The following is a 12868-nucleotide window of genomic DNA, read 5'->3' as shown; positions in this document are numbered from 1 at the left end:
ACAAGTTCATTTTACATTGAGCTCCTATAATGAACTTTTTTAAACATTCCGTGCTAACTAAAGAGAATAAATATAACAGCTATGTATATTCCACAAACCGGTTTCACGTATCTGAGCAGACATTTTTCTGAACAACGTTGAGGCAAAAAATAAGTTGCCTTCAAACACCGTTAAAAAGTTAAATATATTTCAACGTAATCCCATGATTTATTGCGACGATTCATGTTCAAATATTATACAAAGCCTGATTACATCAGAATTCCCAAGACTGAAGCATGTTTACGGATTTCTGATTTCACTACGAATAAATTTCATTGAAAATTTTGTAATTGGGTTATTTCTTCAATAAAACTACAGAAAATTGAGATTGAAAATTATTGGATTTTAATCATATAATTATTAGGGTAACAGAGGTATTTTGTCCACGTTATATATTTTGGCCCACCTAACAAACTCTATGGATTTAATCGATGTTAAGTAACCCATGTTGCATCAATTTGAAGCTTATCACATTACATTACCTATTGCGAAAGGGTTATACAAACATATTACAACATTTGAAATTCCTGAAATTCATCCGGATCCGACTTCCGGTTCCGGAGTTGTAGGATAAAGTAAATATTATACACCTTTACTTAAACTGGCAAAACAAAAACCGCAAAAAAATGTTGTAAACTGGACTCAAAAACGTTATTCCCAATCTTAGGGTCAAATGAAAAGTCTTATGGTCCTACCAAATTTACTGCATATTTTCGGATACAACGAAAATTTAAATCGTCGTGTGGAATACGATGGCAAAATTTTATAAATTCTTCAAAATTTGAATGAAAAATGCAAGGATCAGTCTCATGGGGTTGTTCGAGCCATTGATGTGGAACAAGGCAACCAAATTTGTAATGATCTACAATTAAATAGTTCAATCAGTCGTCGCACTTTTGAACCCGCAATTGCACGAGAGTCTGTCTAGATTGATCTTGATTAGGAACCAACACCGAACATTGTTTATTTCATAGCCGACGAAATTACACCAATACCCCAAATGTATGCAATTATATCTTTGTTCATACTTGTGATACGATTTTGATATTAAAGCTTCTCTTCGTCAAGCTTGTGTTCAAATTTTGTATGCAAACAGTTTTTTATAGCGTTAAGTTTCTCTACCATTCTGCGATTTCGGTTGAAGCGATAAACTTTTTCTCAATATCAATCGAGTTCATCTTATATAAATTAGAAATTATTCTTAAGCACTCAAAATTTACCCTGGGGTAGATGTCAATTTCTCAGGCGAAACGAAATTACATGGAATTACATCCGAGCTGGCATGACACAAGATCAGAGCATACCAATTAAAGCTTCAACTCGTTTTATGGCACTTTTTGTCTTGCTGTCTAGCAACAACCTACCTCTAGGCATGGTCCTACGAGTAGGACTCAAACGTTAGCTATAATTTTGCTTCTATTTATAGTAGGTTCGCGTGCTTCCAACAGCTTCGCTTTGACCAATCAGAGCGATGCTTTCCCTTTGACATATCGCTTACTCCTTCAAAACCGTCGTCTATGGCAGGGAAAATCCGATATGCCGGAGATTTTTAGCAGACAAAATAGGATATTGCTCGATACTAAGCAAAATTTCAATCATTTATAATTGAAAATGCGTGGCTTGATACATTCAAATCGAATCCTAGAAATATTTTCAATCAAATAATGAAATAATATTAATTGATACAAATTATACTGAGCTGTAAGTGTTTAAAACCTGACCACATTTCTACTTGTATTTTTTCTTGAGTTTCTAATTTGCACCCCTATATAGAAAATAAAGATGTGTTCCACATCAAAACTAGTTGAGTTTGTACGTCATGTTAGTTGGTAGCCGTATGAACCAACTTAGATTATACCGGTTCTCGGGTTCCGGTACTGGAATTACATATAATGCTTATGACAGACATGTGATACCGGTATCACTGTACACCATGAAATCACATGTCTGTCACCCTGAATCACGGTGGTATCACGCGAGCATCATGATACAAGGGTGATTTCCGTACTACGGTCATTCATCGTTGTACTGCGCAAAATCACATCACTGTTTACTGCTACCAGCGCCATTGGCGAGCGATGGTGAACTCATGAAACAAATTCTTCTGAGCATCAAATAATAAACAACCATCGTCATATTTAAAAAAATCTCGGCAGCATAAAACTTATATACTTTGTAGCATATTTTCAAAAAGCAGTCAAACCAAGAAATATTCATCAATTTGGTGAAGTTTTGAAATACAAATATGGAAAACAATTTATTCATATTTGTTCACAAAATCAGCACTATTGAGTAATTGCTTTCTATTCAATGACAAGTAAATTTATTGTTGAAATGGATTTAAAAACATAATGATTCATATTTTAATTGCACATGTGGTAATAATAAACGATAAATATCCAATACATGAATAAACCAATTGTGTAAACATCCTGTTTATTGATGACCTATCGAAATTCCATTTATAACATTGGTCCCCTATATTCACTTCTGGAAACTCTAAATCTTCTTATTACTTCGTCTTGTGTCATTGGGTTGAATGCCGTTCGATGGAAAGAAAACTTGTTTTTAAATTGTTTAGAAAGAGTCTTATTTTGGGTATGAATAGAGAGAACAGCGAATCATGTCTTTCAGTGTGAGTAAATGGAAGCAGAACACGTACCAAGTTACACATTCAATTTAAGAAATACTTGTAATAGTTTACAGTGTTACTTCATAAATATAGCATAACAACTTTAAACTTCTCAAAATCCTAATAAAACCATTATCAGATTATATTCCAGTGTAGTAGACCGTTTTTCATAAGATTTCTGAAGCACTTTGCTATTATATAATAGCATCAAACCTATGTCAAATCTATTTCGGAATGATTTAAAATTCAAGAAGGTTTTAAATTCAGTTTTATGATGAACATAATCTTTTTTATGAAAATTTCGTGATGAATAAACTGTTACGTTGACCGGATTTTTCTGAAATATGTGTGTGCCATGCCGTTTCTGATGGTTACATACTAATAATATCTTTATAATATAATTTATTTACTATTTTGAGACTCAATCTTAATAGTTTATGCGCTCTTATTTTTAACGTGAATATGCGGGTGAAAAAAGGAATTATGACTGAACACCGTGAAATTTATGCGGATTTAGCAAAAGTCGGTAAGATTTACAAACAAAATTTAGTGATTCATCACCATTTTGGTAGAAATCAGCGTCGTTGCAAAACAAATAGTGCTCGTGTTCCGAAAATTAGTTCTAAAAGCCTTTCATATTTCCTCCATTCTATATTTATATTTGTTTTTATTTTTTATCAGTGAATTTTACGGTAGAACATCAAAATTATGAACATCTAATTTTCTCTAACATTTAAACAATGAAGGAAAAAGTCCTGTATCCCAGAACAAACGTGTCAAAAATGTACCTTAAAATCATTAAATTTGATATGAGTGATACTGTCATCTAATGAACACTCACACACAAATAGTTTAATAGCTAAGACAGAGAGACAAGATTATATCTGTCATAAATTAGTTGCTAGTAATAATCTTCAATCCACAAAAATTTTTGGTTTCTATATTATCGATCATCGGAGCTGGGAAATTAAGCTAAATTTTGAGTTTTTTCGTTTCACAGTACATTCATTCTGTGCGCAAAACATGTCTGTCACCTCATCGTTGTACGCGTACAACGTTGTTGCCCCGTTTACACTTCTGCTGGCTGCCAGCATGCTGGCGTCATTGTACTGCCCTCTTAGGAAAAAACGTTCAACTGTGGTCCAATGATCCAAAGTATTAGACCAACGAAGGACCATCGTTGAACGTTTTTTTCCTCAGAGGGCAGTACACTGACACCAGCATGCTGGCAGCCAGCAGAAGTGTAATGTGGCGTTTACACTTCTGCTGGCTGCCAGCATGCTGGTGCCAGTATACTGGCACCAGCACTCTACCAGCATAATGTAAACACTTGCCAGCTGCTGGTTGTTGCCAGCATGAAAAATTTTGATCTTTCTAAATTCAATGCTGGCAAATCATACTGGCAAGAAAAAACAATATGGCCGAAAGTGAAAATTGTGCTGCAGATCGCGAAAAAGGTAAACAAGATGTCAAGTGAAATTCAAAACGGAACAAAAGATATTGTTCGGAAGAAAACTCGAAAAAGTATTGACGACTTCGGACAGTTAATAGAATTATATCGATCGCATGAATGTTTATGGGATTTCAGAAATCCGTTGTATAAAAACAAAATTGAACGCCAAAGAGCATACAAAGATATTATGCTAGAAATGAACTTTGATTCCACTGAAGAAGTCACCAAAAAAATTAAATCAATGCGTGACACGTATACGTCTGAGAAAATACGAATAAACAAATCGAAAAAATCTGGTGCCGGAATTGACGATGTTCACGAACCCAGGCTCTACTGGTTTGCTGTTGCCGATGCTTTTTTGTCGAAATGTAACCCTCGGAAATCCAGTAACAATTTGGTAAGCAATCTAGTGTAAAGTGGATTAACGTAGTTCATTGTGTTTTAATGAATTTATGCTTTCCGAACCATTGTAGGATGTGTGTTCAGGTCTGAAGGAGTCGAGTTCTGTTGATGACGTAAGTGCATGCAGTTCAGCTTAAACTTAATTTTCATTTTACATATTTGCAGTTCCTTGAAAATAAAATATCTAACGAGTGTACATATGAAAGAGCTCCATCATCCGAGGATGCACAGGATAAATTGACATTCGAGCCGGCACGAGTTCCAAAAAAAATGAGAACACATCAAGAAAATGTACCGAATCATATTCAGTCGGCCATAATAAAGCTGGAAGAAATAAGAAAAGCGTCAACTGTGTCAGACGAATTTCATCATTTTGGGCAAACTATTGCATTTCAGTTAAGAAACATGCCTAAGCTAAACGCATACGTTTTGCAAGATCGAATACAAAGGATGGTTAGCGAAGAAAGGATTAAGTACGAACGTGAAAGAGCTAATTGTGAAAGCTCGCTGCTATCACAATCTATCAGTTGTAACCCACCCAATCTCGATCCGTACACGAATATGAAAGAGCAAACTTCAGGTTTAATTCGCACTGAAGTGTTACAGGTAGAGAACACTTCCGAGGAAATACATGACGATGATTCATCATTTTCTTTCACTAATGAAATGGATGCCAGCTTTATAACAGACTTAGTGTCTTGCGAAATGGACGGATCAATTTGTGCAGAAGAACAAATTGACCACGGAAGATCGGGTACTTCAGTTTATGAAGCAAAACGGTCGAACACAGAAGGATTTAATGATACACTTTCACAGGTAATGAGTACAGTTGAAAATAAAAATTCTTACTTAATAAAATATTCCCTTTTAGGTGATGTATCTCACTTTCCAGGGAAACTGAAGTGGAATAACATATTTGGTTTACGAAGCAGAATGCAGGCTCTTGGTCAAATATAAACGGTTGTTCTAAATTAATGCTTCCGAAAAAAGATGTATATTAGAGTAAAAATCCATTTAAACATACGAGTAAATTAAACCGCTTCACACGTCGGTTTATTTCCATAAAACTATACTTCATGTTTCCTTCTGTACAAAAAATGTTTCTGTAACGTGTAATAAATGTTATACTTCATTTATCGTTTTTCTTCGATGCTATATGCTTCCACTGCCAGTCCACTGCACCAGACTCCATAAAATAGGTTTTATACGAGTTTCGTATTTTCCCTGCCTGCATGCTATAGTTTTCAGCATTACAGGAGTGCATAGATTTTAGTTGCAAAATTTCGTTTCGCCATGTACCTGCAGATATAATGTACTGTCATTTGGTGTATTTTTATACAGATTGCTACCATACCTTGAATAACTTCTCCTGTTTCCAAATTTTCTTGATCAACACAGCCATTTGAAAAGTATGTCAAAGCGCTCGTTGTTCGTAACCAGCTGTGCAAGGTACAAGCTGCTTTAACGATTTCATCAATTTTCTCAGGAATCAAATCGATTGGGCGTGTGAAAATCCTGAATCGCGACGCTAAGATTCCAAAGGCATTTTCCGACACTCGTCGTGCACGTGATAATCGGTAGTTGAATATAATCTCATCATTTGATAAACTTCCATGATGAGAATATGGTTTCATTAAGTAGCTAGTAAGGGGAAAAGCGTCATCCCCTACTATAACTCCCCAATCGGGAAAATTTATTGTACCGTTCAGTATACCTGTTTTCAAGTTAAATTCTCGGAATATAGACGCATCGTTTACTCGACCGTTTTTCCCGATGTCGACGTATATAAAGCGGTAACTACTATCGACTAAAATAGCCTTTGTAGTTATAAAAATCGCTTTTGCTACACGGAGGACACTGGATCCGAATGTTTTTTCCATCCATGGCTCCAACGCATCCAGGAAAGTTCCATTTGACAGCGAATCCATTCGCAATGTCTTCTCATTGCTTCTCCGATGTTGGCATCTTTAATTTTATTATAATTCAGTTAAAAAATTGATAAGTGTATAGACAATAGTGAGTAAATTTTCATTGAAAACGAAAATGTCAATATTCACACGTACGAATTTTGTATAACTAAAGGTAATTCTCAATTAATTATCGATTTGTTATATATGCGAATTAAACTGATTCTGTTTTCTCTATTATGCATCATTATTATTTATCCAGCAGTATGAAATTGTCGAAAGTAAGATTCAAAATAATTGTGTGACAAGCCATGATAATACCTGAATATATTCTCGTAAGCAATGCGAGATAGCTTGGAGAACCGGTATCATAAATCCAGATATTGTAGGTTTTGGTACCCGGAAGCATGCTTCTAATGTTCCAAAACTACATCCAGTAGCTAAGTACGCTAACACAACCTCAAGTTTTGTTTTGGGTGGAATGGCTTCACGAAAAAATGTATCAGATTTAGTTATTCTTCGCTCGATCAACCTCAATAATTCGTCAAATTTAGCAGGTTCCATTCGGACAAAATTTCTGAATGCTGCTGGATCTTCGTTTTTGGTTTCTACAAGAAAATTACTACTCAAACCCAGAAGATTTCGGCGAGCGATCCACTGTCTAACCCAGATGCTCCTTTTTTTCTTATTTTTGTGTTTTGATATGAGTTTTAAAAGCTCCTCCTCAACCATATCACACGTAATGTTCATAGCACTTTCGAAAAAATCTTCATTTGAAGCCATTTTGAAATATTGTGAGTCCAGCAGTGAGCAGTTGCGATTTGCTGGTTTGCCAGCAACAATGTAAACGTTGCCAGCAGCTGGTTTGTCAGTAGCTGGTGCCAGCATACTGGCAGCCAGCAGAAGTGTAAACGGGGCATGTACAGAAATCATTGTACGGAAATCACATGTCTGTCAGCGGTATAACATGCAGGCGTACTGTAAGCTGTCATTTAACAGTCATAAAAACGCAGCCAGTTTTGTTTCTCCAAATCCAAACGAAAACATCAGTGCATTTTCGTTGCATCCTTGCACAAACACCAACGCAGAATATGCTTTTGTTTTCGGCTTGTGCTGTGTTGTTTCTTGTGCTTTTGGTGCGCTGCAGGTGAACCGTTCGTTCGGTACGTTTGCTTCGGTCGGCTAGTCAGTCAATTGAAAACATTCGCGTTCGATGGTTCGTTTTGTTGACGAGTGTGTGGCGATCGTCGCTTTTTTTTGGCTTAGCTTATGAAAATTGATTTTTGCTTCAAGCAGTGAAAAATTGCTAAATAATTACTTCGTCTGCGGTTGTGTTGTGGAGCCGTCGCGAAATTGGTACAGTTTCTTCGGCGAGTGCAATTTTTGGGTTGCAGTTTCGGTGGATTTCCTTTTATTTGAATTTTTTCCTACTGCGAAAATCGAATGCGTTCCGGTTAGCAGTTTGCTTGCCCGTCATGAATGGTGGAATACAAGAAAAGAAAATGGAAACATGCGAAAATCGATTGCTGTGATCGGTGTACCGAGCAAAATATAATTTTGTGGATAGTTGATTCCGTGTGCGCGGGTGGTTCGGTGACGGTTGCTAATCGTGCTGGCGATTGTGATTCTCTCGGCATTGACCAGGTTCTACTGGGATTGCAAAATAGACGTGCCGAATACAAGTTTACCTACCGAGAGGCCTAAACCGCAACAGTACCTTAAGCAGCTGACTGCATTGAGGTCGTCTTCGATTGAGTGCTCGTAACCAAATTCGTTCATACATATTCATACACATGTTCAATTTTGTTTATCTTACTAGGGTTTATTCGTGGATTCACTTTGTGCAATTCTTTTTTTGTCGCAAAATATGATTGATAAAGTGTGTGAGTTGAAGAAAATCGATTAGAAGTTCTGTTACGCGATTGTGTTTTGTGTGTCTGAAAATAAAAGTATTCAATTTTGCTTTTTTGCGTTTGTCTCGAATAGTAGTGTGGGAGGTGGATTACGCTCAAGCTAACTCATTCATCTCTAATTCAATGAGCTCTGATCGAAGCGATATCAAGTTAATTTATTCTGACACAGCACGAAATCTGGAACGTAAACAATAACCGTACGAAAATTAACAACAGGTAGGTGTATGAAAATTTATAACTTAATATTTTGACAGCACTTTATATATGAACTCATCGGATCTTTTTTAAATTGCGGACTTTTTGAAGACCAGCAAAAAAGTTGGATAAGACAATCGCTTTCTACGAAACCTACTCACGAAAATGGTATTCCGTTATTGACTGGGTTAAGATTTCTTTTTTAATGTTCACTAAAATGCTTACTGAAACGATTAAGAAAATCGGTAGAAAGAGAAAGAAATTTTGTAAATTGGTTCTCACTTATCTGTTGGCAAAAAGTGAATTGAAAACAATATTTCTTTTTAATATCCAAATCACGGACTTCCAGTTTGTATGTACTGCTTAATAGCTGAATACACTGAACATTTTTGAGGCGTGTTTTTTAAAAAGATTCTAGAAATAGTGAAATTTTTTTAACCTGAGATGAAATTTTAAACTTCTCAAAGATGTTTCGAATTAACCGATTTATCGTGGAGCTTTCAGAAGTTCGATCTCTAAGGGGACTGTATGTAACACATTTTATCCTGCACAGATTCATATCAAAGATCGTTCTGTCACATGGTAGACAATAGAAGTGCTACAGTTGATACAATTTGTTTTGCTTGTCGCTCATCAACGCTAAGGGAGCACAAATTGAGCAGCCAGAGTAACTCAGCTGTTCGACTTGAACCGCTATGTCTGAGTAAAATTTACCTTACTTAAGTAATACATTTCATCAATGTTGAGGAAGCCACCGAAGTCTCATTGATTACATTGGATCTCGATAATTGGCTCCGAAAATATGATAAGAAATAGCCAACAAGCCCTGAAATGCAACTTACAATGATTTATCAAAACTGACAGCACCGTTTTTCGTTAATTCAGATTCAAATACTACATTTTCATGGAATTGATAGTGAGATATTTCTGTTGTACAAGAATCTATTGATTCTTGCTCCATACATTCGGAAGTATTCTTATTATTTGACACAGGAAATATGTATATGAAGTTCATGTGCTATTCATGCAAATAACGTTTCTCAAATACGGACGACGGGCTTAAGCTGGTGTGATCTACCGGATATGAAATAGAGCCTGTCCAGGTTTAAATCCGGATACTTTTCTTTCACTGTAGATTTTGAATTATTTGATGGATCGCTGAAATGTTTGTTATATGGATGCTGAAACTCTACACTTCATGCATGGTATGACATGTTTATATTCTTGTTACGTTCAGTAAAATGACTCCGAATCAATTGGAACAATCGGCAACAAAATCCGAATTCATCGGTACGCGATCTTACTTAGATACTAAAATTTAAAAAGGTTGGAAGTGTAACAATGTAACATGCTCTCGACAAATGGATAAGAAAAAAAAAACAATATTTTTTCAGTGATAAATTTGGTTCGAATTGTTAGAAACTAAAAAAATGAAAAATGGTGAAATTCGTCCTGGAATGGTATGGTACTCCAGTAGTCGTCTCAAATACAAAAACTGTTAGTTAGAGTGAAATCTGCTGTCTCTGTGCGATAGATTAACCCTAAGGGTGAGATGAAAATAGGTGCAATCGCTTCGAGTTTTCGCGTCGCTACAGCAGTAGTATTGGACAATTTTCGAACTGTTTTTTCTGCGGTATTGCTACCCACACAGATCGACAAAATCTTGTGATTTTACATCTTTCAAGATGCAAGAGCGTCGTATTTCACACAAATTCATATTCAAGAACATGTAAAATCGAATGAAATAAAAAAAAACAAATAATCGATAGCAACAGCGCGACTTGAACCGAGAAACATTAGATCACAAAGTATGTCAGTTAATCGACTGAGCCACAGAAGCACATATCTTCATGATGAATAATTCATACATATAAACTCATACAGCGGCACTTGGTAGCCGACTGCAAATTACACTCAGAGTCTGTTAAATTCTGTAGGAATGTAATATTTTGACAAGTTAAGTTTGATTGATTGTATGTTTTGTAGAACTATGTTTCCACACTAAATTCTGTCTAATCGTTTGTTTGAAGCTAGTTTCGAAACTAGTTTCAACGTTGTTGCATTAAAAATAGAGTCAGTTTTGAACCAGGTTTTTTGCATCAGGTTTGCTCAAACCGGGGGCGTTGCTAAGTGCTTATGCTGAGTAGAAAAGTACTTTACTGGAAAAAATATGAAAACATAACCAAATTGAATTTTTATGTTTGAAAGCGCTGATTGTTTCATAGCTTAATGGTTTTTAGATGGAGAACGCCACATATTTTCATACTTGTTTTTTGTGTGAAATTCAGACCCTTTTACATAACATATCAAAAAATTAGCGAAGTCAAATTTTTCGTTTTTGAAAATTTCTGGTCTCTCGGAATGGAACTGTATCTTGTATTGGGAATATCGCACGATAGTTTGTGAACTTAAAAAATACTTTGCTATTGCAAGGTTTCTTAAGTAAATCCACGACGTATAATGAATTTAACATAAACGGATCATCGATTAAATAATGTTTCGTGAAACTTGTCAGTTAGAATTCATGTTACCGGTCATCAAATCATATTCTATTGATTACAACCCTTTCCACAAGAAGGAAGAAGCCAGTGTTTAGAGAGTGATGAGTGTTGCATTGCTATGAATGGGCTTCGGTGAGATCAATTAGTGGACGGTGTATTCACCGACGATGTTTCCCTACCAGGTACGCCTCCTTCGAACCCACGCCCGGAGAATTATACCGTCCGAAAGGATTCAATACCAATAGCAGTCCCGTCCGCCTCAGGTGTTTTTCTATGTTCCTTGGTCTTTGGATGGTGTCCATTAGAGCCGATTGACCAATGAATTGTTCGCGAAGGAGGATCATAATTATAGGGAATCACTGAATAAGAATAAGTTGATATGCTATTAACTTTAATTCTTCTCTTACTAAAGATGCAAATTAAACGTTTTTGGAGAGTTTAAAATCTTGTGGACCATGTCATCCAAATGGACACCTAGTAGTTTGTATGCATGATAAGTGTAGTTGTCTTTATGATTCCATACTCATGCTCAATTTATTACATATTTATATTTTCAACAACAATCATTCATATCTTTAACTACAAATTTAGCAAGAATGTCCTCTTATCTATTCTCTCAAACTTTTAAGATTAATCGAATCTGGAATTTTTTTCTTCTTCCATGTTATTCCTCGTTCTTCAACACTCTAGATTGTTGTGAGCTCAATTCATACGAGTTTCTGATCGCTTATTCCCATGTGATTCGATAGTGTTGCTTTCATTGAAAGTGTTTCACTTAGTTGTGTGTAGTTTTCTTTGTTTCACATGCTTCTTTCATTAACTTAAATTAAATTATGAATTAATGATTTCTAATGCATGTTCTAAGTCGTCTGGATGATGCTGAGCCCAATTTGTCTGCGTCCCTCGTCTCTATTCCGATTGTTCCACTAGAATAATGCGCGTAATTTTATTGATTTAGCACACACATTTTCTTACTATTTTTTATGATTCAGATGTCTTGGCAGTCTTATTTTAGTTGAAATAGTTGAACTGTCTGGGCAGGACAAGATAAGTTCATGATTTGTCTGTGAACTGTTTGGATGATAGTAGCTACAGAGCATACAGTTTCACTGTGGGACAAACTGAGGATCACAAAACTAGAGCGTTAGTTGTTCGAAAGAATCTATACATTCGAAAACATTCACATATAAATTCAAGTAAGCTTACTATAGTCTTATTTTATCATTATCATAGCACCTCAGCTTAGAGCTAATTGGCCTTCAGTTAAAATAACTCCATATTTATCTCTCGGTAACCGACTGCCTAGAGATTGAAAGAGAAAAACCGACTGAAAATTTCCAGTCTTGTAGTCTTTTTTGACTAAAAAGTTTCAAAAATAACATAAAATTTATCTTTGGTAATTTTCGATTCTATACAAAAAAGTAAATTTTCAAAAACATATAACAAAAACATGTAGCGCCCTCAATGCATAAACCATGTAAACCGTTATAACAGTGTAACAATCAACGTTTTGAAACACAAAACACAAAACACAAAAAATGCATTTTTTAAATATTTTCATATTTGTATGGAAAGATCTAGCTTTTTTAAGTTCTGAGTGCTCACAAGTTCCTATCTCGTGCCTCTCCGTGTGTCTGAGATGACATTTGGTCAATAGAACGGTGCTATCGCCTTCTGCATTAGTAGCAGAATGAGAGGGTGAGGATTAGTTTATAACTAATAATTCATTCGAAACGCGAAATTTATTGAAAATCCCTCAAATAGGTTAAATATTTCACCTTGACGTCCTATTGCTGGAGTGTATTTCAACCTTCAATGCGACTGTA

At 35.6% G+C, this 12868-nt stretch overlaps 2 protein-coding genes across 15 annotated transcripts in view; both read left to right on the top strand.

Moving 5' to 3' along the window:
- Positions 1-3986: 3986 nt before the first annotated feature.
- On the top strand, positions 3987-5658 carry LOC131430510 (uncharacterized). The gene is made up of 4 exons (XM_058595559.1): positions 3987-4521; positions 4598-4639; positions 4692-5342; positions 5398-5658. The coding sequence occupies exons 1-4, from the start codon at positions 4027-4029 to the stop codon at positions 5425-5427; spliced, it is 1218 nt and encodes a 405-aa protein (XP_058451542.1). The 5' UTR covers positions 3987-4026; the 3' UTR covers positions 5428-5658.
- Positions 5659-7616: 1958 nt separating this feature from the next.
- Positions 7617-12868, top strand: part of LOC131430508 (kinesin-like protein KIF21A) — a 140174-nt gene continuing 134922 nt past the window's right edge. For 6 of the 14 annotated variants that reach the window (XM_058595554.1, XM_058595551.1, XM_058595553.1 and 3 more), the window contains exon 1: positions 7618-8562. The gene's annotated coding sequence lies outside the window, so the exon portion shown is untranslated. Of the gene's footprint in view, positions 8563-12868 lie in introns of all 14 variants that reach the window. The other 8 variants (XM_058595555.1, XM_058595556.1, XM_058595558.1 and 5 more) reach the window with 6 other exon arrangements.

Source organism: Malaya genurostris, chromosome 2, assembly GCF_030247185.1.
Source record: "Malaya genurostris strain Urasoe2022 chromosome 2, Malgen_1.1, whole genome shotgun sequence".
Lineage (NCBI taxonomy): Eukaryota > Metazoa > Arthropoda > Insecta > Diptera > Culicidae > Malaya > Malaya genurostris.
This window is presented reverse-complemented; position numbering and strand designations above follow the sequence as displayed.